Genomic DNA, 27,064 nt, shown 5'->3' on the forward strand with positions numbered 1-27,064 from the left:
CTGGGGAATGGGTGTTGGCTGACCATTCTATCTATGTTTCTCATAATCTTGTGTACACCTATCAAGTCATCTCATTCTTTTTCACTCCAAAAGAGAAAAACTGTAGGTCACTGAACCTTTTCTCATAAAATATGTTGTAATTCAGGTAGCATTTTAGTAAATCTCCTCTGCACCTTCTAAAGCTGCCACATCCTTGCTATAATGAGAGGACCAGAACTGAACAGAATATTCCAAGTGTGGCCTAACCAGCATTTGAGAGAGCTGCAGCATTACCTCTTGGCTCTTAAACTCAATCCTTCATTAATAAAGGCCAACAAACCATACAGTTAACTTGCATGATAACTTTGAGGGATCCAGAGATGTCAATCCCAAAATCCCATTGTTGCTTCACACTGCTAAAGATCCTACCATCAATACTCTACCCGGCCTTTAAGTTTGACCTTCCAAAGTGCATCACTTCAAACTTCTCCAGCTTGAACTCAATCTACCATTTCTGAGCCCAGCTCTGCATCCTGTCAATGTCCTGCTGTAACCTATGACAATCTTCCATACATTCCACAACATCACCAATCTTCATGTCATCTTCAGACTTACTAACCTATCCTTTCAATTACTCATCTACCATTTATATAAAAAAACCCATCAAGATTAGGTGGTCACAGAGCAGATATCTGCAGAACACCAGTATTCACCGACCTTCAGGTAGAATATACTATCTACTACCGCCCTCTGCCTTCTGTGGGCAAACCAATTCTGATTCCATGCAGTCAAGTTTCCACGGATCTCATGACTTTCTGGATGAGCCTATCATGGAAATCTTGTCAAGTGCCATGATTTCCCATATATACACTACATTTCAGTAAAGGGGTTATGGTGCAGTGTTTTTTAAAAATTTTCTATCCTCCTTTACTCAAACTGTACCAATCTATTTGTCATATGACTTGCTGCCAGTATACAATAAAAGAATGTTTGAGGAAAATTTAAAGTCTGAACCTCGTGTGTGTAAGTGATGGTGAAATCTGTGACCACATAGTAATTGCTATGACATGGAAGAAGACTGTCCAAGATTACAACAGGTTCCAGATCAACTAGAAAAGTGGGCTGACAGAATTTAAATTGGTTAAATACTGTATAAGGTATTGCATCTGGGTAAATTAAACTGTAGTAAATAGCTGGTCTCTTGAGTGTTGTAGATCTGAAAAAACTGATAGGGACATGTATACAGGTGTCCCCCGCTTTTCGAATGTTCGCTTTACGAAACCTCGCTGTTACGAAAGACCTACATTAGTTACCTGTTTTTGCTAACAGAAGGTGTTTCCACTGTTACGAAAAAAGGCAGCACGTGATGAAAAGCAGCGCACGATAAGAGGCAGCGCGCGCCCCGAGCAGCCGAGCTCCTCCCCTGGAAGTGCATTCTAGCTGGCATTGCTTAAACACGTGCCTGTGAGCAGCTGTTAGCAAGATGAGTTCTAAGGTATCGGAAGAGCCTAAAAGAGCTCGTAACTTTGCGTTAAACTAGACATAATTAAGCTTTTCGATCGTGGTGAACAAAGTGAGTTTGGCTTGTGGAAGTTGACGAAGATGATGTTGAAGAGGTTTGGCATCCCATGACCAAGAACTGATAGATGCAGAGCTGATGCAATTGGAAGAAGAAAGGATAGCAATCGAAGACGAATGCAGTAGCGAACGGACTGAAAGTGAAGTCGTCCAGGAACTGAACATGAAGCAACGGCGTGAGATTTTCACTGCAATTGACAACAACGATTGCAGAAAAGTATGACTTTAACTTTGAAAGGGTACGTAGGTTTAGGGTATATTTGCAGAGTGGTTCTTTACAAAGAACTGTATGATAGAAAAATGCACGAGGCTAAGCAGTCAAGCATACTGTCATTTTTCAAGCCTTCCACAGCAGACGACGAACCTCGACCTTCGACATCGAGGCAGACATAGAAGAAGATGACCTGCCTGCCTTGATGGAAACATGATGATGAGATGACACCCCAGTGTCTTACTACCCCAACCCCCAGGCCGCAGACCGATACATTGCTGCGGAGAATGCAGCAGTAGCCAGGAGGCACACAGCACATCTTTTAAGAAAAAAACTGAAATAAACAAGCTCATTAATTAGGTGCTGCCCGGCATGTAAATGTCAGCCCAGATCAGAGGCGATTGCCGATTGCGTCGCCTCTGATCTGGGCTGACATTTACGTGCCAGGCGGCACCTAATTAATTAGCTTGTTTATTTCGGCTTCTTCCTTAAAGATGTGCTGGGTGCATCCCGGCTACCACTGCATTCTTCGTGGATTGGTATCGGTCGGCGGCCTGGAGGTTGGGTCCACTGCACCACCCCAACCTCCTCCGACTCAGCCTAACACACCATCATCAGACGCTGTCTTCCCAATTCCGGTAAGTGATACTGCACTGTATATATTTCTACTTTATATAGGCTGTGTATATTTATGCGTTATTTGGTATGATTTGGCAGCTTCATAGCTTAAAGGTTACTGGAGAGAGTGTTTCTGCCGAGAGCGCTTGCACCGTGTTTTTGCCGAGAGCGCTTGCGCGAGATTTTCGCTGCGGAGAACAGTGCGGCAATGATTGTAGAAAAGTATTTCTGCTTTATATAGGCTGTGTATTTATCATATTATTCCTGCTTTTACTATATGTTACTGTTATTTTAGGTTTTATACGTTATTTGGCATGACTTGGTAGGTTATTTCTTGGGTCTGCAAACGCTCACAAATTTTTCCCATATAAATGAATGGTAATTGCTTCTTTGCTTTACGACCTTCCTGCTTACGAACCATTTCATAGGAACGCTGTACCTTGGGATGGCGGGGGAAACCTGTATAGTTTGATAAATTACAATGCAGGTAGATAGGGTGGTAAAAATTTGGGACCCTTGCCTTGGTCAAAATGCTGAGTAAAAAGTTGGGACGTCATGTTAGAACTGCAGAACGTTAGAGAGACAGCATCTGGAGAATGTAACTGGGACTGAAAGGCTCGAGTTATAAGGAAAGACTGGATGGGTTGTTTTCCCTGTAGTGTAGAAGGATATATAAAACAATCAGAGGCATAGTTAGGGTGATTTGTCAGTCTTCTCTTGGTGTAGGGAATTGTAAAATTGGAAGGCATATATTTTGGGTGAGGAGGGGGGGAAGCTAAAGGAAGCCTGAAGGTCAGTTTTTCAAAAGTCGGTGCGTATGTGATACAGGTGATAAAGGTAACAGCAGAGGAGGGTACAATCACGACATTTAAAAGAATATAAGGAAGGTACATGAATAGGAAGGAATGAGAAGGATACGGGTCCGATGCAGGCAAATGAGACTAACTTAGGTAAGCAACTTGGTTACAAAAAGGGTTGAAGGGCTTGTTTCAGGGTTGCACAGCTCTGATACACTGAAGAAGGCTGTTTTTCCTTTTTCGTCCAGGCGGATTCCTAGGGCAAAAATACTCTTGGTTTGACTCTACCTCATTTCATTACACCCTGTCCAACTAATGTCCAACTTAAATTTTAAGCCACTAATCTATATAGGTAGTGATTTGCATTAGCCAATTAACCTACCAGCACATGTGAGAGGACATTGTGCGAACTTTGTGTTGCAAAGAGAACGTGCAAACTTGCATAAACAGCATCCAAGCTACAGTTTCAGGTTTTCTGTATATAATAATGCTTTCACAAGCTGTATTTTTCTCGTGGCCTTCATTAAAAAAAATGTTAAGAATACGTTCATCAAACACTAATTGATTATGTAAAACATCTTGAATACTTTTGCATTTTATTGCATTATTGAATGAAGTATAGACATCTTCAATAGAGGAGAGACTGGTTTTTGTGATATGCTGAGCTGTGTCCACAATGAAGACATGTTGGTTAGTCGGTTAATTGGTCATTGCAAATGATTCCATCATGAATCTAGGGTGAAATTAGGTATTGCTGGGGGTGCAGCTCAAAAGGCCAGAAAGGCTTATCCTGTGCTGTATCTCTAAAATAAATTCTGTAGTTTCATGCAGTTATGTCCAGAAAGAGTCAATGGGGATATGCTGAATTTCTTTAACCTCCTGAGGAAGTGGTGGTTTTGGTTGGCTTTCTTGGTTGTGACATCATCAGTATGGTTGATCCGGGCAAGCTGCTGGTGGTATTCACAGCCAGGAACTTGAGTTTTAAATCCCCTCAACCTCAACAACGTTGATGAAGACAAAAGCATTTGCACTGCCCCCCCCCCCCATTTCTGAATTCAGTGACCAGTTCTTCTGTTGATATTGATAGAGAGGTTGTCATGACACCATGCTACTAAGCTCTCAGTTCTCTCCCTGTGCCCTGAATCATCATTGGTTGAGATGTGGCCCACTGGAGTGGTATCATTTGCAAACTTGTAGATGGAATTAGAATAGAATCTGGTTGGTCATGAGTGCACAAGGCGTAGATTAGAGGGTGAAGAATGGAACCTTCAAAGATAAGGAAGCAATGTTTATAAGTTGAATGGAAGCATGCTTATTTTCTGATACTGCGGGTCTTCTACACTTGCAAAAGATCAAAATGGTTAGAATGCAGGAAAAGAGAATCCGAAAATAAGCAAACCCAGACTAGCAGTGATCTTTAGAAGGTGAATAAAGCAATCACTGTGCAATCAAGTCAGTCAAGTCCTTCAACCAGTCCCATTTGCCCATGTCCCTGGAAACCTTTTGTATCAGAATCAGGTTTATTATCACCAGCATGTGTCGTGAAATTTGTTGACGTAGCAGCATCAGTTCAATGCAATACATAATATAGAAGAAAACATAAAAATAAAATAATAAGTAATTACAGTATATGTATATTGAATAGATTAAAAATCATGCAAAAAACAGAAATAGTAGATATTTAAAAAGTGAGGTAGTGTTCAAGGGTTCAATGTCCATTTATGAATCAGATGGCTGAGGAGAAGAAGCTATTCCTGAATCGCTGAGTTTGTGCCTTCAGGCTTCTGTACCTCATACCTGATGGTAAAAGTGAGAAAAGGGCATGCCTTAGGTGCTGGAGGTCCTTAATAGACGCTGCCTTTCTGAGACACAGCTCCTTAAAGATGTCCTGGCTACTTTGTAGGCTTGTGCCCAAGATGGAGCTGACTGAATTTACAACCCTCTGCAGCTTCTTTTGGTCCTGTGCAGTAGCTCCCCCCACCCCCCCATACCAGACAGTGATGCAGCCTGTCAGAATGCTTTCCATGATACACCTGTAGAAGTTTTTGAGTGTTTTGTTGACATATCAAATCTCTTGAAACTAACTGAGTATAGTCACTGTCTTGCCTGCTTTATAACTGCATCGATATGTTGGGACCAGGTTAGGTCTCAGAGACCTTGACACCCGGGAACATGAAACTGCTCACTCTCTCCACCTCTGATCCTTCTGAGGATTGGTATGTATTCCTTCATCTTGCCCTTCCTGAAGTCCACAGTCAGCTCTTTCGTCTTACTGATGTTGTGTGCCAGGTTGTTGCTGCGACACTACTCCACTAGTTGGCATATCTCACTCCTGTACGCCCTCTTGTCACCATCTGAGATTCTGCCGAGAATGGTTGTTTCTTCAGCAAATTTATAGATGATATTTGAGGTATGCCTAGCCACACAGTCATGGTTATTTAGAGAGTAGAGCAGTGGGCTAAGCACAGATCCCTGAGGTGCACTAGTGTTGATTGTAAGTGAGGAGGAGATGTTATCACCAATCCGCACAGATTCTGGTCTTCCGGTTAGGAAGTTGAGGATCTGATTTCAGAGGGAGGTACAGAGGCCCAGGTTCTATAACTTCTCAATCACAACTGTGGGAATGATGGTATTGAATGCTGAGCTATAGCCAATGAACAGCATCCTGACATGGGTGTTTTTGTTGTCCAGGTTGTCTAAGCCGTTTGAAGAACCATTGAGATTGCATCTGCCATTGACCTATTGTGGCAATAGGCAAATTGCAATGGGTCCAGGTCCTTGCTGAGGCAGGAGTTCAGGCTATTCATGACCAACCTCTCAAAGTATTTCATCACTGTAGACGTGAGTGCGACTTGGCACTCCGTGAACCTGTCCAGGTATCTTTTTATGAAGAATGAGTTTGTAAGCTTTTGGGAAGAGAGAAGAGATTAATTCAGAGAGAGAAAAAAAAGTGCTTTTTTTTAAAGAATAGCTTGATTTTGTCAGTGGGTGGAAATGCGTGGATATGTATGTATGGTTAGAACAAATGCAACATGTTAAGATGTGTAGAGCAACAGATAGCTTGTACGCTTACAGATTTGGGAGGTAATTAAACAAGTACATGGGATGCTTTCATTTATTGACAGCTGAAGCAGATGCGTGGTGAAGTTGTGCTAGAATGGTATACAAAACGATTTCATCAAGATGTAATGACTAGAAATGTACATTACAGAAAAGATGTGATTGTACTGGAGAAAGTTTAGAGGAGAATTTAGGACCATAAGACATTGGAGCAGAATTAGGCCATCTGGCCCATCGAGTCTGCTCCGCCATTCAATCCTGGCAGATCCCTTTATTGCCCTCCTCAACCCCACTCACCTACCTTCCCGCCCCCCCCCCCATAATCTTTGATGCCATGTCCAACCAATCTATCAAGCTCTGCCTTAAATACACCCAATGATCTGGCCTCCACTGTTGCCTGTGCTTATAAATTCCATAAATTCACAACCCGCTGGCTAAAGCAATTTCTCCATATCTGTTTTAAATGGACACCACTCTATGCTGAGGCTCTATCCTTGTCCTAGACTCCCCACCCGGGAAACATCCTTTCCACATCTACTCTGTCTAGGCCTTTCAACAGTGGAAAAGTTTCAATGAGATCCACCCTTCATCCTTCTAAATTCCAGTGAGTACCGACCCAGAGCTGTCAAATATTCCTTGTATGAGGACCCCAAAACTGTTCACAATACTCAAGGTGAGGCCTCACCAGTGCCTTATAAAGCCTCAGCATCACATCCCTGCTCTTGTATTCTAGACTGCTTGAAATGAATGCTAACATTGCATTTGCCTTTTTCACTCAGACTCTTTGAATGTATGCAGTGTACAAATAAGGTAGATGACCTTGTAGCGCATTTAGAGATTAGCAGGTATGACTTTGAGGGCGTCACTGAGCCGTGGCTGAAAGAAGATCATAGCTGGCAGCTTAACATCCAAGGACACAGACTGTATCAAAAGGATAGGCAGGTATGCAGAGGGGGTGGGGTAGCTCTTTTGGTTAAAACAATGAAATTAAATCCTTAGAAAGAGGTGACACAAGATCAGAAGATATAGAATCCTTGTGGGTACAGTTAACAAACTACCAGGGTAAAAAGAGCCTGATGGGAGTGAGATTCAGGCCTCTGAACAACAGCCAGAGTGTGGGATACAAATTACAAAGGGTAAAAAAGCATGTAAATATGGCAATGTTATGATAGTCATGGGGGATTTCAATATAGAGGAAGATTGGGAAAATCAGGTTGGTGCTGAATCCCAAGAGAGGGAATTTGTAGAATGCCTATAAGTTGGCTTTTTAGAGCAGCTTGTGGTTGAGCTCACTTGGAGAAAATCAATTCTGTGAACCAGATTTGATTGGGGAGCTAAAGGATCATTAGGAGGTAATTCCTCCGTCTCCGCCGCATCTGCTCTCAGGATGAGGCTTTTCATTCTAGGACGAGGGAGATGTCTTCCTTTTTTAAAGAAAGGGGCTTCCCTTCCTCCACTATCAACTCTGCTCTTAAACGCATCTCCCCCATTTCACGTACATCTGCTCTCACTCCATCCTCCCGCCACCCCACTAGGAATAGGGTTCCCCTGGTCCTCACCTACCACCCCACCAGCCTCCGGGTCCAACATATTATTCTCCGTAACTTCTGCCACCTCCAACGGGATCCCACCACTAAGCACATCTTTCCCTCCCCGCCTCTCTCTGCATTCCGCAGGGATCGCTCCCTACACAACTCCCTTGTCCATTCGTCCCCCCCATCCCTCCCCACTGATCTCCCTCCTGGCACTTATCCGTGTAAGCAGAACAAGTGCTACACATGCCCTTACACTTCCTCCCTTATCACCATTCAGGGCCCCAAACAGTCCTTCCAGGTGAGGCAGCACTTCACCTGTGAGTCGACTGGGGTGATGTACTGCGTCCGGTGCTCCCGATGTGGCCTTTTATATATTGGCGAGACCTGACGGAGACTGGGAGACCACTTTGCTGAACATCTGCGCTCTGTCCGCCAGAGAAAGCAGGATCTCCCAGTGGCCACACATTTTAATTCCACATCCCATTCCCATTCTGACATGTCTATCCACGGCCTCCTCTACTGTAAAGATGAAGCCACACTCAGGTTGGAGGAACAACACCTTGTATTCCGTCTGGGTAGCCTCCAACCTGATGGCATGAACATTGACTTCTCTAACTTCCACTAGGCCCCACCTCCCCCTCGTACCCCATCTGTTACTTATTTTTATGCACACATTCTTTCTCTCACTCTCCTTTTTCTCCCTCTGAATATACCTCTTGCCCATCCTCTTGGTCCCGCCCCCCCTTGTCTTTCGTCCCGGACCTCCTGTCCCATGATCCTCTCGTATCCCCTTTTGCCTATCACCTGTCCAGCTCTTGGCTCTATCCCTCCCCCTCCTGTCTTCTCCTATCATTTTGGATCTCCCCCTCCCCCTCCAACTTTCAAATCCCTTACTCACTCTTCCTTCAGTTAGTCCTGACGAAGGGTCTCGGCCTGAAACGTCGACTGCACCTCTTCCTACAGATGCTGCTTGGCCTGCTGCGTTCACCAGCAACTTTGATGTGTATTGCTTGAATTTCCAGCATCTGCAGAATTCCTGTTATTAGGAGGTAATAATCATAACACGATAGAATGTACCCTGCAGTTTGAGGAGGAGAAGATAGTCTGATGTATCAGTTTGACAGTGGAGTAAAGGGAATTAGAGAAACATGGGGGAAGAACTGGTCAAAGATGACTGGAAGGAGACACGAGTAGGGATGATGGCAGAACTGCAATGGCTGGAGTTTCTGGGGGCAACTCCAAAGGTGCAGGACAGATGCATCCCAGCATTGACTAGACATTGTACCGAAGCTAAGAGAAATGCTGAGATTTTCCTTTGAGTGAGGGAGGTTTAGGATAATCTTGAGGTGTACAGACTTGAGAGGTCTTATTAGAGTTTGTATGAAGGACATTTTCCTTTGCTAAAGTATGCGACATGGATTTGAACTAATTGGTAGAGCAGTTAGAAGGGACTTGAGGGGATAGGACAGTGGGAGCATGGAAACACATTTTCTTTGAATATGGTAGTGAAAGAAATCTTCAAGTATATATTTTAGGGTTAAAGAGACAAATAGCCACGTACTCTTAGAGCAAAAAAAGAAATGTTTCCTGCTTTTATGTATTAAAGAGTAATCAAAGCATTCACAGATGTGGAAGCACGAGATTCTGCTGATGCTGAAAATCTTGAGCAAAACAAAATGCTGGAGGAACTCAGGAGGTCAGGCAGCATATATCAAAGGGAAAATAAACGAAATTCCAGCAGATATTTACAAATGCGATTGAAATGGAAAGGTTTTTTATAATCCTTAACAGAAACTACAGGAGAGTTTTTAAAAACTGTAGATAGTGAATTTCTAAAATAAAGAGACAAAATACTGGAAGCACTCAACACGTCAGGCAGCATCTATGGCAGGGGCTTCCCAACATTTTTTTTTATGTTATGGACCCCTACCATGAGCTGAGGGGTCTGTGGACCCAGGTTGGGAACCCCTGATCTATGGAGAGGCAAACAAAACTGATGTTTTCGGTTGAAGACCTTCCTTCAGAATTAGGAGAAGCTAGAGATCGAACAAGTTTTAAGTCAGAACCAGAGGTTATTGTCACTGACGTGAAAATTGTTGTTTTTGTGGTAACATATAGTGCAAGACAAAAATAGTACAAAATGAAAGAAATAACAAGGTAATGTTCATGGACTATTTCAAAAATTTGCTGGAGGGTCAAAACTATTGCTAAATTATAGAGTATGGGTCTTCAGGTTTCTGTACCACTTTGGTAGTAATGAGAAGAGGACACGTACTAGATATTGAAAGTCCTTAATGATGGATGTTTTGGGGGTAAAGGGAGTTAAAATGAATGGGTTGAATTCAGTTGGGGTCTTTGTGAAAGTAATAAATATATATTTTTGAAGATGCAAGTAAGAGATGTTTGAAGACTTTCTGAATTAAACAATTTCAGGTTATGTGCTATGTTAGTCGTTAAGTGCATTCATCTTTGAAACCATATGGAGCTTAAAAAATAGAGGGCTATGGGTAACCCTGGGTAATTTCTAAGGAAAGGACATGTTCGGCACAGCTTTGTGGGCTGAAGGGCCTGTATTGTGCTGTAGGTTATCTATTTGTATATGTTTCTATTGCTAGAGTGAGTTTTTGGGTAGATGATTCATTTACACTTAGATGGCTTGGCCACCAGTCTTCTGTTTGACAAAGTACTGTGGATTGAGTTCATAACAATGCATTTCCTAAAAGCTGTGAATACCAGACACTGCTGATGCCACAGTTTGATCAGATGCTGTAGTTTCGAAGACAATATTATCTATACTTTATAAATATGAATTGTCCTCTATATTAGCATGTAAAGTACCAAATAAATGTATTGTGGATTTAACTTGCATTCTTCAAGGCTGTGAGTACCAACCCAGGCACGCGGGCGTCAGGAGGAAAGGATGAAGTCAGAAGGTGTGATGTTTTGTATGTAGCTTCAAAAGAAAGCATTGTCTATGCATTGGCTATACTTTGTAAATAGGGACTGCCCTTTGTGTTTAGCAAATAAATATTGAGCCCACATTGGGCTAGCAGACCTTTCCACCGAAAGCGTCTCCGTCCGTATGATGCCTGCTGTACCTTGATCTGTCGAATAAAGAAGCTGCTTGGTATCTACCAGTAACTCTTGTCTCTCCGGTGATCTCATCCACGCCACAACACTATATAGGAGAACAAAGACAGATGTGACTAGAGAATTGAAGAAGAATTGAACTGGCAAATAAAATGTCTAGTAAATGGGGGGGGGGGAGCAAATTCCTTTCTGATGTGAAATACCTTCATTTATGAAGTAATCTTTATGTAACAGTTACCACCATAGCTATTGTAGCTGTGAGCAACAATGGCTAGGAGCGCATATATTGATGAGCATCTCAACTACCGTGAACACAAAAGAGAAATTCTCATTGAGTAGTTGTTGATATCCTTGACTCCAGCCCCTTACGCTCATGAATGATCTGTTCTCTCTACTGACTACATAACTCTTCTGGAGACTTTTTACTTGTATGACAAGATATCGGTGTTGTGAAACCATAGGAATTGCAGCTTCTGCTTTGATCACTACTTTCCCCTCTAGCTTGAGAAAGCATTGCCATGGCTCTTCATTTTCTGTCTGATGTGAATGTCTGCTGTTTTTGAAGATAACTTCTCAATTATATTCCAGTTGATCAAACACTTTACACATCAAATCTGAGTGAATGGTTCATTTGGATCACGTTCATAGTGGGATACATTTTAACTGGGGAAATAAACCTATATTTTCCCAGCATTTGTTTATGTTTGCACAAGCCGGCTCCATTTTGATATTGGTAAAAATAATGTTTATCAATTAACTTAACAAAATAAGCAAATATCTTCTATTATAGGACAATAAGGCTTGCTCTGTTTGAGGAGGTGGGGGTGTGTGTGTGTTGGGAAAGATGCAAGTGAACAGACGCCTGATCCCTTGCTTGCAGGAATTCGTACATCCACACAGTTTAAGTTCTCTCAAGACATGAAAGGAAGATGCACTTTTCAGTCAGTTTCTAGATTGTGCAGGAAAGCTCTTAAAAGGGCTGGACAGCAATTAAGGAAATATAGGTTTAATTAGTTACTCCAACGGTGTTTGCTGCACTGAAAATACAATCTGATTTTGGTTTTCTGGCACTGAATGAAAGTAATACAAGTAAATTCCTGCTTCACCTGGGAGGAGTATTTTGGGCCCTGGACAATAAGAGGGGAAAATGCAAAAAGAGTGCATGTTCAATTCCTGTAGTTAAATGGAAACGAAGATTTAGAAACAATAGATTGGAGCTTTCAAAGTACATTTACACTCAAAAAGTATGTATATATTATACAACCTTGAGATTTGTTTCCTAGCAGGCTGCCATGAAACAAAGAAACCCAAAAGAACCCATTTTAAAAAAACAAACAAGACCCCAAACACCTTGTGTACAGACAACCCTGTGTACAAAAAACAAATTATGCAAACAATAACCACAAGCAAATAGCATTCTGAATTGAAGTACATAAGAGAGCCTGTCCCCAGATCCTTAGTTCAGAGCGGAGCAGGGAGCTGAACTGGCTCGTCCCTTGCCTTGGGGCCCTGACACCCTGACCTTTTCAATCTAGCCTGGTGCCTAAATTGCCGTCCAAGCATCAAGTTCAGTTACTTCGGTACGATCTGGGGCCTGGATCCTGCTGTCTCGATTGGGCATGTACCTGACCTTTCCAATTCACCCAATTGTGAAGGGAATTAATGCTGACATGAAAGAGGAGAGCAAGGTTCTAAGTGCTGATGTGTTGGAAGTATTAGAAATTGAGTAAGTCGATACTTTCCAAATTTGAAGATTGAAGAAGATGAGAATAAGGTAATCATATCCTTGTTCTGGATGGAAAAGAGGGAGCAATAGTAGAAGTTCAGGAAATAAGTCAGTGAGATTGAACTTCTTGTCCATTGGGTTTGGGAAAAATTTAGTGGTAAGGAAAGTAATGGGCCTATAGGTGTGGAAGTTGGCATTCTCGGAACATTTTTGATGATTAGGACACCAAAGACCTTAGCACAAGGGTTCCTAACTTTTTTATGGACTAATTCCATAATTTTTGACTTCTCCAGTGCGTTCAACACCATCCGCCCTGCTCTGCTGGGGGAGAAGCTGATAGCGATGCAAGTGGATGCTCCCCTGGTGTCATGGATTCTTGATTATCTGACTGGCAGACCACAGTACGTGTGCTTGCAATACTGTGTGTCCGACAGAGTGATCAGCAGCACTGGGGCTCCACAGGGGACTGTCTTGTCTCCCTTTCTCTTCACCATTTACACCTCGGACTTCAACTACTGCACAGAGTCTTGTCATCTTCAGAAGTTTTCTGATGACGCTGCCATGGTTGGATGCATCAGCAAGGGAGATGAGGTTGAGTACAGGGCTACAGTAGGAAACTTTGTCACATGGTGTGAGCAGAATTATCTGCAGCTTAATGTGAAAAAGACTAAGGAGCTGGTGGTAGACCTGAGGAGAGCTAAGGTACAGGTGACCCCTGTTTCCATCCAGGGGGTCAGTGTGGACATGGTGGAGGATTACAGATACCTGGGGATACGAATTGACAATAAACTGGACTGGTCAAAGAACACTGAGGCTGTCTACAAGAAGGTCAGAGCCGTCTCTACTTCCTGAGGAGACTGAGGTCCTTCAACATCTGCCGGACGATGCTGAGGATGTTCTACGAGTCTGTGGTGGCCAGTGCTATCATGTTTGCTGTTGTGTGCTGGGGCAGCAGGCTGAGGGTAGCAGACACCAACAGAATCAACAATCTCATTCGTAAGGCCAGTGATGTTGTGGGGATGGAACTGGACTCTCTCTCGGTGGTGTCTGAAAAGAGGATGCTGTCTAAGTTGCATGCCATCTTGGTCAATGTCTCCCATCCACTGCATAATGTACTGAGTGGGCACAGGAGTACATTCAGCCAGAGACTCATTCCTCCAAGATGCAGCACAGAGCGTCATAGGATGTCATTCCTGCCTGTGGCCATCAAACTTTACAACTCCTCCCTTGGAGGGTCAGACACCCTGTGCCGATAGGCTGGTCCTGGACTTATTTCATAATTTACATATTACTATTTAACTATTCATGATTATATGACTATTTATTATTTATGTTGCAACTGTAACAAAAACCAATTTCCCCCAGGATCAATAAAGTATGACTATGACTATGATTCCATTAAGCAAGAGGTCTGTGGCTGCCAGATTGGGAATCCCTGTTTTAGGGGAAATATTTTCAATGAAACTGGGAATTTGTGGTTTTGTAGTGGGTAGTGATCATTAATCCCTATCCTGAGGTTTGTATGAAGTTGGTACAAACTCAGATGGACTGAGTTAAAGTGAGAGCAGAGTGGAAAAAGGGAAAAGAGGTGATAAAACCTTTTTGGGTTTGTTTTGTTGATTGGAAGTGGCACTGTTACAGTCAGAGATTGAACCAGAAAAAACATGGATTGGTCAGACTAGGATTGAAACTAGAGCTATTTCACATATCCAACAAAGCACTTTGCACAACATGGACCTACAGTACTTTTCCTTTTGCTAAACATCTGATTTGGAAGAATTGAGTGTAACTGAAGTAGAATTGAGTCAGTAGAGGGGAACTGGCCATACTTTGGAGCATTGCAGTCAACTCAACTCAACCTTGAGAAGGTGCCTGCAGACTGAAGTGGAGTTAGGTTATCCCAATTAACACACAAAAAAAAACTTCTTATAGCCTTGATTTCAAAAGTTAAGGAACTATTTACATTGCTGGTAGATTGAAAGCAATTTCATTCATGGTCTTCGTTAGCTTTAATCTGATTTTGCATTCAAAATACTTGTAATTTCAGAGTGAACGTGCAAGTATTGAATGTTCATTAGTTTCAAGTGCATTTCTCACCTATTCTCTGTAAGAGACTTAATTGTTGGTTTGTATTCTGTAAAATGTTAGGTTTTTGGAATACGAGGGCAGAGTTAAATCTCTTAGAATTGGATGGCTGGCTTTTCCAGTTATGACATTTTCAAAATGTATTTGTGGGAATTGGGCTTTTAAAAGTGCTGATTGTTGCTGTTAGCATCTTGTTATATTTACTTCTGTGTGCTTCTAATTCTAGTAAATAAATTTGTGGCTGTGGGCTGAAAAATGTTGTTATTTGCTGTGAGTTTAGTTGGTGTGTAATCGGTGTAAAGCAAAGCATTTCAATACCCAAATTGTCAATCTTGCCCTTACCAATTAATAATGCAGAAATGCATTTTTGTTTAGTAGAAAAATAGGCCAATATGGAATTTAGTTTTTTTGTATATGTAAGAATTGAAGGTGCCTGAAAAATAGCCAGGGAATTTTTGAAATAATATGGGAAGACCAGTTTCGGATTTCAGTCGGTTAGGGCAAGTATGTTTCAGATCTGGTGCCAGAACTTGTTGATTAGAAAAAAATATTTTGTCTGCAAGCTCCTAACCAGGCATCATGTGCATTTCAAGTTGGGAGTGTCAAAAATTTAGTTGAGTTGTCTTGGTTCTACCTGTTGGGAAAAAAAGTGGTTAAGAATTTGTTCTTTCTCATTTATAGTAGGTTCCATATGTAGTGTCAGTTATTAAGAAAATGCTGTCTGAAATGTTAAACTTACGTTTGGTGAAATTTTGATTTTTATTGGTTTCATGTTGTGAATTAGATTGTGATTTCCCATTATCTCATTTAACCTACAAATTCAGTTTTTAAATCATCGAACATATTTAACTAATGGTTTTTGAGTTCACATCTGCACTACATTCTTGCTTACAGTTTATTTTTGTTGTTTCAGGCTGATGTTTCCATATGGGGATGGGGATGCCTTGGTGTCGTTCTTTTTCTAGTCACTTTTGGACCTTTTGCTATATTTTACTTTGCGTTTTATATCCTGTGCTTTGTGGGTGGGTGAGTATATTTTTTTATCTTTTTAAGAAGCATGTTAATCTTGCATCATCCAGGAGATAAACTATAAATGTAATATTCTGTATGTTAGTTTGCATAATAATTACATTCTTTAATACTTTAAATGTTTAATAGCATAAATTTTGAAGTCCAATTTGCTGTTTTGCCCAGTTGTGTATCTGTTTTCATAAAACCTGTATAATGTTGAAAATGTTAAATTAGATTTCCAAGCCTACTGGTGAGCTTGGACACTTGTAAATGGAACAAAAATAAATTTTTTAAAATAAGTAGTTTCTAGCTTATGCAAAGTGTTTTAATGTACTGTTGATCACTTACCATCTTAGTTAATTATCAGTCTTTCAATTTACTGAAATTTTCTCAAAATAGCTCCCTGGCCTGGGTGGTATTTTTTTTTCGAAAGAAAAACTTGCCCAGGATTCTTAATTTTCGTTCATGTTCCCTTTTGCCTGTTCATTTAGGCCTAAATTCATAAATTGTTGAATGTTCTTTTTCTAGTCACATCTGAAGATTGAGGAGAGCCATGTGTGGTGCATAAACACTGGCATGTACTGTTTAATTTGAATAGACTGCTATATCCTGCATAGCTAGCTCAGTTAATACTAACCACATGAATCACATTAAATACTACTTTCCTATCCTCAGCCAGGTTACCCTTTTATTCCAGAACAGAGGTCAACAATCAGCATTATCTTACCTCTGGAAATAACTATTTTCTCAAGTTATGAATTATTGATTTTTACTTTGAACATTTAAAACGTGCATGATACTTTTTCTTTCCAAACAATTCAGTCCAATTCACTGTAACATCCATTGCATTGTTCTGTTGCCCATTATTCCAGGAAAAATGACAACCTTTAACCTCCTTCCAAATAATCTCTCTTGAACCACATTGCCCTTGTTGCGCAAACTTTGTTTCCTTTTCTGACTGTGGTTGCTCAGATTATTCTGGATTTAGCTGTTTACTTGTTCCTTTAGAACTGATAATGCAAAGGCTGTAAATTATAATTTTGGTCCCAGGCCTGTGTACTTTAATCCTTAATTTTGAAGTTGCCTAGCAACTGATTCATTTGGGGATTCCAGGAATTGGTAATAAATGCATTTTTTGTCAGTGGTGCCTACAGCCATAAGATTGATAAAGAACATGCTGATCCTCACAGCTTCCAATGTTAACTCACTTCCATGACTTGCACTGACTTCCTTCACCTATTCACAATGCCCTGTAAAAAGATTCAGCCCCAACCATTTGTTCACATAAATGCGTATTACAACGAGGGATTTCACTCAGTTTAACTGAGAATTTGTACTTTTGTATCACATGCTCCTTTTTTCACAGTAGAGTCCAAAAGAAGACAGAAGATTGTAATGCACGAGAAACTAAAAATTCAAAAGCTGAAATGTCAGCAGTTCCAAAGTATTTACTCCCTCAGTACTTGTTAAGCCACCCCTTTTAGCTATTACAGCCAGTAGTCTGTTTGGATAAGTCTCTCTTAGCTTTGTACACAGTGATGGAGCAAGATTTGCCCATTCCTCCTTTCAAAATTGCTCAAGCTGTGTCAGGTTAATTGGGGTCTGGTGGTGGACAGCTATCTTGAGGTTTTAGCAGAGAAGTTCAGTCGTGTTAAAGTCAGGATACTGGAACACTCAAGGATATTAATTTTCTTCATTTGAAGTCACTCCTTGGTTCTTCTCTCAGTGTGTTTTGTTTGAGTCATTGTCCTGCTGAAAGACCAACTTCCTCTCTAGTTCAGGCTTTCCGGCAGAGGCTAGCATGTTTTTATCCAAGATCTTTCTGTATTTAGCAGCATTTATCTTCCCATCAATCCTGACCAGATTTCCAGTCCTTGCACATAAAAGTATCCCCATAACATGATGCTACCACTACAGCATGATGCTACCACCTCCATACTTTACAGTAGGGATGGCATTACCTGGTTGATGCACAGTATTAAGGCCAATTTATACTTGTGTGTCAAATCAACACCGTTAAGTACGGCGTAGCTGTGGACCCTACACCGTACCCTACGCCGTAGCCTGACGTGCACCTCCCCAAAAATGTAACTATGCATCGCGGTGACGCAGACCGCAACAACTGTGATTGGTCTGCTTGGTAGCATCGCACTTCCACCGACGCTGCAGTAGCTTCCCATTGGACGACTGAAGGGCAGGGAAGGAACTCTGGCTGCAGTGCTTTCCATAAAGCTTTACAGACCTTCGAAATTATGGAGGACCCTGTGCTTGATGCCAGTTTGCAGCTAGCTGCTACAGCCTGTTGACTTCCACTTGAAGCTAAAACTCGAATGGTGATTGCCAGTCTCTGTGCGTACACTGATGCAAAATAAATGGTTGGAGACGATGAACCAAATCGTCAAATCTACCTACTGACATCTGAAAATATTTGAAATGCATTTCCTCGTCCATGTCTCTCAGTGGCCGGGCAAATACAGAAAATTCGCCCTCCTTCAGTTTCAGTTGCCATTGTTCGAAGTTTGAGTTTCTTGGTGTTGAGTTTCAACACCAAGAAACTCAACACAGTGGAATAGAAATCCCACTGCCAACTAGCGTTTTGGTGGTGAATTGCAGAGTGACGCAGACACATCAGCGCACAAGTATAAATGCTGACAATGGCGTAGCCCACTTGCATAGGCTACGGCGTAAGCTAGTATGCACAAGTATAAATCAGCTTTTAGATTTATGCCACACATGTTGCTTTTTTTAAAAAAAAGCATATCCTTGCCCATAAGGACTTTGCAGAGCATTGCTTAGTTGTAAAGATGTGGAAGAAGGTTGTCTGGTCAGATGAGACAAAAGTGGAATGTTTTGGCGTCAACACTGAGCAGCACGTGTGGCGTAAATCTCATACTGTGCATTGGCCGGGTAACAGCATCCGTTCTGTAAAGTTTGGTGGTAGCATTATGCTCTGGGATGTTTTTCAGCAGCAAGGGCTGTAAATCTGGTCAGTAGTGATGGGAAGATGAATGCTTCTAAATATAGAGAGATCCTAGATAAAACGCTGCTGGCCCATGCCAGAAAGCTTAATCTGGAGAGGAAATTTGTCTTTCAGCAGGACAACAACCCAAGCAACCATGGAATGGCTTCAAATGAAGAAAATTGATGTCCTTGAGTGGACCAGTCAGAGTCCTGACCTTAACCCGATCGAACATCTCTGGCAAGACCTCAAGATTGCTGTCCACAGCCAGTCCCTAACTAATTTGGCACACTTGAACAATTTTGCAAAGAGAAATGGGCAAATCTTGCTCCACCACATCATGCAAAGCTAATAATGACTTGCCCAAAAAGATTCCGAGATTAAGGGAGCTCGGGCTTTACTCTTTGGAGAGGAGGAGGATGAGAGGAGACATGATAGAGGTATACAAGATATTAAGAGGAATAGATAGATTGGACAGCCAGTGCCTCTTCCCCAGGTCACCACTGCTCAGTACAAGATGACACGGCTTTAAGGTAAGGGGTGGGAAGTTCAAGGGGGATACTAGAGGAAGGTTTTTCACTTAGAGAGTGGTTGGTGTGTGGAGTGCACTGCCTGAGTCAGTGGTGGAGGCAGATACACTAGTGAAATTTAAGAGACTACTAGACAGGTATATGGAGGAATTTAAGGTGGGAGTGTTATATGGGAGGTAGGGTTTAAGGGTCGGCACAATATTGTGGGCCGAAGGGCCTGTACTGTGCTGTACTGTTCTATGTTCTAAAAAGGCTGTATTGGCTGCAAGAGGTGCTTAAACTCTGTACTGAACGAAGAGGGTTGAATACTTTTGAACTGCTGACATTCCAGTTTTTGAACTTATCAGTTTTTCCATGCTTTACAACTTTCCCTGTTTTTGGGCTCCTCTGTGGGGTGGGGGAGGAGCACGTGATTCACAAATAAAAATTCTCAGTGAAGTTGATCAAAATCCCTTGTTGGAATGCTCATTTATGTGAATGGGGCTAAGTACTTTTTTGAGACACTATATGTGTCAGCTTTTGTCCTACAGACATCTGCCTTCTCAGTTCCAAAATCCATCTCTTTCCATTTTTAATAGTCTTGTGGAAGCTTAATCTGACTGATCTGCAATAATGTGTATCTTTTGTAATACTGTTATAAAATGTAGAGTGTGATACAGGTTTTCCCCGCTATCCGAAGGTAGAGCATTCCTATGAAACGGTTCGTAAGCGGGAATGTCGTAAGGTGAATAAGCAATTACCATTTATTAATATGGGAAAAAATTTTGAGCATCCCAGACACAAAAGATAACCTACAAAATCATGCCAAATAATACATAAAACCTAAAATAACAGTATATATAATAAAAGCAGGAATAATATGATAAATACACAGCCTATATAAAGTAGAAATACTTTGCTGCAATCATTGAAGCATTGTCCACGCAGTGAAAATTTCACGCAAGCGCTCTTGGCAGAAACACTCGGCGCAAGCGCTCTCGGCAGGAAGGCTCTCTCCAGTAACCTTTAAGCTATGAAGATGCCAAATCATACCAAATAACACACAAAAATACACAGCCTATATAAAGTAGAAATAATGTATGTACAGTGTACTATCAATTTAATCAGGAAGACAGCGAGCACACTGATGGTGTATAGGCCAAGTCATTGGAGGTTGAGGTGGTGGGACACTGGGGTGTCATCTCATTGTCGTCTGTTTCCATCAGGGCAGGCAGGTCATCTTCTTCTATGCCTGCCTGCCTCCATGTCAAAGGTCGAGGTTCGTTGTCTACTGTGGCTGATGTGGAAGGCTTGAAAAACGACAGTATGCTTGACTGCTTAGCCTCACACGTTTTTCTATCATACAGTTCTTTGTAAGCACTCAAACCGTCCTGCAAATATGTCCTAAACCTACGTACCCTTCCAAAATTAAAGTTGTACTTTTCTGCAATCATTGTTGTCAATTGCAGTGAAAATCTCACGCATTTGCTTCACGTTCAGTTCCTGGACGACTTCACTTTTGGTCTGTTTGCTACTGCATTCGGTTTCGATTGTTATTCCTTCCTCTTCCAATTGCATCAGCTCTTCATCTATCAGTTCTTGGTCATGGGATGCCAAAACCTCTTGAACATCATCTTCATCAACTTCCACAAGCCAAACTCACTTTGTCCTTGATTCGTTCATCACGATTGAAACGCTTAATTATGTCCAGTTTTATGCTAAGTGTAACACCCTTATGAGCTCTTTTAGACTTTTCCGATACCTTAGAACTCATCTTGCTAACGGATGCTCAAAATAAATCCACATGAAGCACAGATGCTCACAGGCACGTGTTTAAGCACTGCCGGCTAGAATGTAGTTCTGGGGGAGGAGCTTGGCTGCTCGGGGCGCGCGCTGCCTTTTTTCATAACAGTGAAAACACCTTCTGTTAGTGAAATCAGGTAACTAATGTAGGCCTTTCGTAACAGCGAGGTGTCTTAAAGCGAGCGTTCGAAAAGTGGGTGACACCTGTATTGAAATTGGCAGGGAGCTGCTTGTAGTGTAATAATTTTATTTGCTGCCAGGATCCAGGGTGTCATAACAGGTAGATGCTTGAACTGAAAATGTGGGAAATCATGAAGAATGTATTGAACATCCTTTTGGATAGCAACTGCATTTGATAGTATGTGCAAATATAACATCTGCATTGCTGTGCAGTGAAACCGACATTAAAGTGATTAACAGTTGTAATAGTGATAACTAATTTCTATAGGCAAAGTTTTCATTTGTTATGTACTTAAGTTCAAGGAAGAATGCAGTGCCTAGTTCCCTGAGTTGATCTTAACAAAATAAGTCACCATTTTCGGATGGAAAACATGGCTGATGACCCAGTTCTGAAAAAGTGTCTCCAATGTAAAATGTTGACTTTCTTCCCACAGATGTGGTTTGACCTGCTAAGTATTTTTGTTTTTGTATTAAGATTTCAGGTCAGTGATTCTTGATCAGAATATTTATTGACAATAGTTTAACTATTAGATAAATCCATGTAGGCTTACAGTGTAGAGCACATAACTGGTTAAATTTATAGTGCAGAAAAGCACAGATTAATGCTTAGATATCAATTTGGATTGAAAAGGTGAATTCATTGATGTGGAATGTTCTGTAATAATTTTTTGTTTTCTGATAGTAAAATCAGTCTAATGAAAAATTATTAATTTTGAAACATTATTTGAGTTTGTGTCAGTTTCTTGACCTGCCCAGTATTTTCTGTTTTTTTTTCTGATTTTAAGTATTTGTAGTATTTTTTTTTCCAAGTTAGAACTGAATTATTAAAAACTGCCTTCAGCCTCAAATTTCAAACAAGTTCCAACATCATTTTCTAAAAGTTGCCTTCTGTTGAACTTTGCATTGGTGTCTGTGGATCTACTCCATGGGATATTTTGCATCCACTGTTTCATGACTGCAGTGAAAAGGCTGTGAGAATATGATCATTCCTATGAACTTTGTGGTGCCACATAATTGGCATACAATCCAGAACTTATTTCAACTTGTTTCTTACCTTTGTCACCCCTTCTGGAATATGTTGATGAGATTAAATTAAGAGTGGGAAGAAGCATTTGTGAAACACAAGCTGAAGCATTCATTGATTATAATAACTGAGTCTGAGACTTCTGCACTTGATGGATACTTAGGATGAGCGATCCTCATGCAAGTTCCATTGAAATCTAGGTCAAAGAATCATGACATCATCAAAGTGTCCATAAAATCAATACGGGTTGTCCTCAAGCAATCCAGTAATTCCCACCTCCAGTTCTTTAAACATAACTCTTCTTAATTCTCACGTGCAACACACCCAAAATGCTGGAGTATCTCAGCAGTCCCGGTGAGGAAGATAAAGAATGGTAGGGTGAAGGAACCATGGGTGACAAGTGAGGTGGAAAATCTAGTCAGGTGGAAGAAGGCAGCATACATGAAGTTTAGGAAGCAAGGATCAGATGGGTCTATTGAGGAATATAGGGAAGCAAGAAAGGAGCTTAAGAAAGGGCTGAGAAGAGCAAGAAGGGGGCATGAGAAGGCCTTGGCGAGTAGGGTAAAGGAAAACCCCAAGGCATTCTTCAATTATGTGAAGAACAAAAGGATGACAGGAGTGAAGGTAGGACCGATTCGAGATAAAGGTGGGAAGATCTGCCTGGAGGCTGTGGAAGTGAACGAGGTCCTCACTGAATACTTCTCTTCGGTATTCACCAATGAGAGGGAACTTGATGTTGGTGAGGACAATATGAGTGAGGTTGATGTTCTGGAGCATGTTGATATTAAGGGAGAGGAGGTGTTGGAGTTGTTAAAATACATTAGGACGGATAAGTCCCTGGGACCTGACGATATATTCCCCAGGCTGCTCCATGAGGCGAGGGAAGAGATTGCTGACCCTCTGGCTAGGATCTTTATGTCCTTGTTGTCCACGGGAATGGTACCGGAGGATTGGAGGGAGGCGAATGTTGTCCCCTTGTTCAAAAAAGGTAGTAAGGATAGTCCGGGTAATTATAGACCAGTGAGCCTTACGTCTGTGGTGGGAAAGCTGTTGGAAAAGATTCTTAGAGGTAGGATCTCTGGGCATTTAGAGAATCATGGTCTGATCGGGGACTGTCAGCATGGCTTTGTGAAGGGTAGATCATGTCTAACAAGCCTGATAGAGTTCTTTGAGGTGGTGACCAGGCATATAGATGAGGGTAGTGCAGTGGATGTGATCTGTATGGATTTTAGTAAGGCATTTGACAAGGTTCCACATGGTAGGCTTATTCAGAAAGTCAGAAGGCATGGGATCCAGGGAAGTTTGGCCAGGTGGATTCAGAATTGGCTTGCCTGCAGAAGGCAGAGGGTCGTGGTGGAGGGAGTACATTCAGATTGGAGGATTGTGACTAGTGGTGTCCCACAAGGATCTGTTCTGGGACCTCTACTTTTCGTGATTTTTATTAACGACCTGGATGAGGGGGTAGAAGGGTGGGTTGGCAAGTTTGTAGATGACACAAAGGTTGGTGGTGGTGTAGGTAGTGTAGAGGATTGTCGAAGATTGCAGAGAGACATTGATAGGATGCAGAAGTGGGCTGAGAAGTGGCAGGTGGAGTTCAACCCGGAGAAGTGTGAGGTGGTACACTTTGGAAGGACAAACTCCAAGGCAGAGTACAAAGTAAATGGCAAAATACTTGGTACCGTGGAGGAACAGAGGGATCTGGGCGTACATGTCCACAGATCCCTGAAAGTTGCCTCACAGGTAGATAGGGTAGTTAAGAAAGCTTATGGGGTGTTAGCTTTCATAAGTCGAGGGATAGAGTTTAAGAGTCGCAATGTAATGATGCAGCTCTATAAAACTCTGGTTTGGCCACACTTGGAGTACTGTGTCCAGTTCTGGTTGCCTCACTATAGGAAGGATGTGGAAGCATTGGAAAGGGTACAGAGGAGATTTACCAGGATGTTGCCTGGTTTAGAGAGTATGGATTATGATCAGAGATTAAGGGAGCCAGGGCTTTACTCTTTGGAGAGAAGGAGGATGAGAAGAGACATGATAGAGGTAAGAGGAATGGATAGAGTGGATAGCCAGCGCCTCTTCCCCAGGGCACCACTGCTCAATACAAGAGGACATTGCTTTAAGGTAAGGGGTGGGAAGTTCAAGGGGGATATTAGAGGAAGGTTTTTACTCAGAGTCTTTGGTGCATGGAATGCACTGCTTGAGTCGGTGGAGGCAGATAGACTCGTGAAGTTTAAAAGACTACCAGACAGGTATATGGAGGAATTTAAGGTGTGGGGTTATATGGGAGGCAGGGTTTGAGGGTTGGCACAACATTGTGGGCTGAAGGGCCTGTAATGTGCTGTACTATTCTATGTTCTATGTCCAGTCATCTTCAATAGTAATCAGTCGATGTTTTGGGCTGAGACCCTTCTTCAGGACTGGAAAGGAAGGGGTTGGAGTCAGACCAAGGAGTGGGGAGAGGTGGCAGGTGATAGGTGAAACTGGGAGAGGGTGAAGTAAAGAGTTGGATAATTGGTAAAAGAAATAAAAGGCTGGAGAAGGGGGAATCTGATGGGAGAAGACAGAAGTCCAGGGAAGAAAGGCAAGGAGGAGGAGCACCAGAGGGAAGTGATGGGTGGGTCAGGACATAAGGTGTGAGAGAGAAACGGGAATGAAGAATGGTGAAGGGGAGGAAGTGGGGAGGCAGTTACTGGAACCGAGAAATTGATGTTCGTGCCATCAGGTTGGAGGCTACTCAGATGGAATATAATTTGTTGCTCCTCCAGTCTGAGTCTAGCCTCATCAAGGCAATAGAGCAGGCCATGGACTGACATGTCGGAATGGGATAGGAAGTACAGTTGAAATGGGTGGTCACTGGGAAATTCGGCTTTTTGTGGCAGACAGAGCAACAAAGCGATCTCCCCATCTACATCAGGTTTCACCTATACAAGGGGCCACACCACGATCACCGGGTACAGTACATGATCCCAACAGACTTGCAAGTGAGGTGTCGCCTCACCTGGCAGGGCTGCTTGGGGCATTGAATAGTAATGAGGGATGAGGTGTAGGGGCAGGTGTGGCACTTGTTCTGCTTGCAAGGATAAGTACCAGGAAGGAGATCGGTGGGGAGCGATGAGTAGACAAGGGAATCATGTGGCAAGCGATCCCTGTAGAAAGTAGGTGGTGGAGGGAAAGATGTGCTTGGTGGTGGGATCCCACTGGAGACAGCGGAAATTGCGGAGAATTATGTGCTAGATGTAGGGGATGTTGGGACAGTAAAAACCCTATCTCTGGTATGTCTGCGGGAGGATGGGGTGAGGGCAGATGTGTGCGAAATGGAAACAACGTGGCTGAGGGCAGTGTTGATGGTGGAGGAAGGGAAGTCCTTTTCTTTGATGAAGGAGGAAATCTCAGCTTTTCTGGAATGGAAAGCTTCATCCTGTGAGCAGAAGCAGCAGAGATGGAGGAACTGAGAGAAGAGAATGGCATTTTTTTTTTTTTTTTTTACAAGTGACAGGGTTGGAAGAGGTATAGTCCAGGTAGCTGAGAGTCTGTGGGTTTATAATAGATATCAGTAGATAAGCTGTGTCCAGAGATCAAGGTAGAGAGATTGAGTAAGGAGAGGGAGGTGTCGGAAATGGACCAAATAAATTTGAGAGCAGGGTGGAAGTTGGAGGCAAAGTTGCTGAAATTGACAAGCACAGCACGGGTGCAGGAAGCAGCACTAATGTAGTTGTTGATGTAGTGTAGGAAGGGTTAGGGAGTGATGCAGGTGTGCATAGACTGTTGCACGAGAATGCTCATGGCTACACCTTTGGTTTGAAGGAATTGGGAGGAGCCAAAGGAGAAATTAAGGGTGAGGACCAGTTTTGCCAGATGGAGGAGAATGGTGGTGAAGGGGAACTCTTTGGGTTTGTTGTCTAGAAAGAAGCTGAGAGCTTTAAAGCCTTCCTGATGGGTGGTAGAAGTGTACAAGGACTGGACATCCACAGTGAAAATGAGACAATCAGGGCCAGGGAACTTAGTCATTGAAAAGATTAATCGCGTAGGAAGTGTCAAGGATGTACAGTATGTAGGTAGGAAGGGACTGAACCAAAGGAGACAAAACGGAGGAGGTATGCAGACACAAGTTCAGTGGGGCAGGAGCAGGCACAAACAAAGGGTGTACCTGTGGATCTTGGGTTACGAGGTAGAAACAAGAGGTGTAGGGTAAGGGAATTAAGAGTTTGGTGACAGTGGATGGGAAATCCCCGGAGTTGATGAGGTTGGTGATATAATTACCTCATTTTATTATCTTGTGCGTATGTTTATACATTCTTCTTGAAATTTACGATTTAATCTTCATCCACCTCAATGTCTCGGGCATGCCGTCTTTTCATTACTACCATCATGAAGGAGGTACAGGAGCTGGAAGGCCCATACTCAATTAACCACAACTAGTTTCTTCCTCTTTTTTGTCAGATTTCTGCACAATCTATAAACACTACGTCATTACTTTTAGCACTATTTATTTATCTTGTAATTTATAGTTATTTTATTTCTTTGCACTCTACTGCTGCCACAAAACAATGGATTTAATTTCTTAGCAGATAGTGATGATAAACTTGAAGCTGATGCATTAAGACAGTCAATTCCAGATCCTGACTATTTGTGTGAAAGTTTTTTTTTCCATAAGTTGCCCCTGGTTCTTTTGCAATCCCATTACATTTTACTCCTCTGGTAGTTGATTTTTCAACTGAAATGACTGGAATTATTTAGAAAACATTATTAAATTGCTTCATGGTATTTGCTTCATGGAGAATAATCCCAGGTGCAATTTATTCACCAGTCTCATTCCTGTACCATCTATCTCGAACCTTTCTTCCTGCATTGCAGTGACCAGAATAGAATGCAGTATTCTAGTTGAGGATTTTTAAAAAATCA

The 27,064-nt window shown here is 42.0% G+C and overlaps 1 protein-coding gene across 5 annotated transcripts in view; it reads left to right on the plus strand.

Annotated features, from left to right (window-relative positions):
* The window catches only part of snx13 (sorting nexin 13), a 207,771-nt gene that overhangs the window by 19,573 nt on the left and 161,134 nt on the right, over positions 1 to 27,064 (plus strand). For 4 of the 5 annotated variants that reach the window (XM_063043762.1, XM_063043758.1, XM_063043759.1 and 1 more), the window contains one exon: positions 15,593 to 15,705. The exons of the other annotated variant lie outside the window; for it this stretch is intronic. In XM_063043762.1, coding sequence (XP_062899832.1) covers positions 15,593 to 15,705 — 113 coding nt within the window. Of the gene's footprint in view, positions 1 to 15,592; positions 15,706 to 27,064 lie in introns of those variants that run through there. 5 annotated transcript variants of the gene reach the window in all.

Source organism: Mobula hypostoma, chromosome 3, assembly GCF_963921235.1.
Source record: "Mobula hypostoma chromosome 3, sMobHyp1.1, whole genome shotgun sequence".
Classification (NCBI taxonomy): domain Eukaryota; kingdom Metazoa; phylum Chordata; class Chondrichthyes; order Myliobatiformes; family Myliobatidae; genus Mobula; species Mobula hypostoma.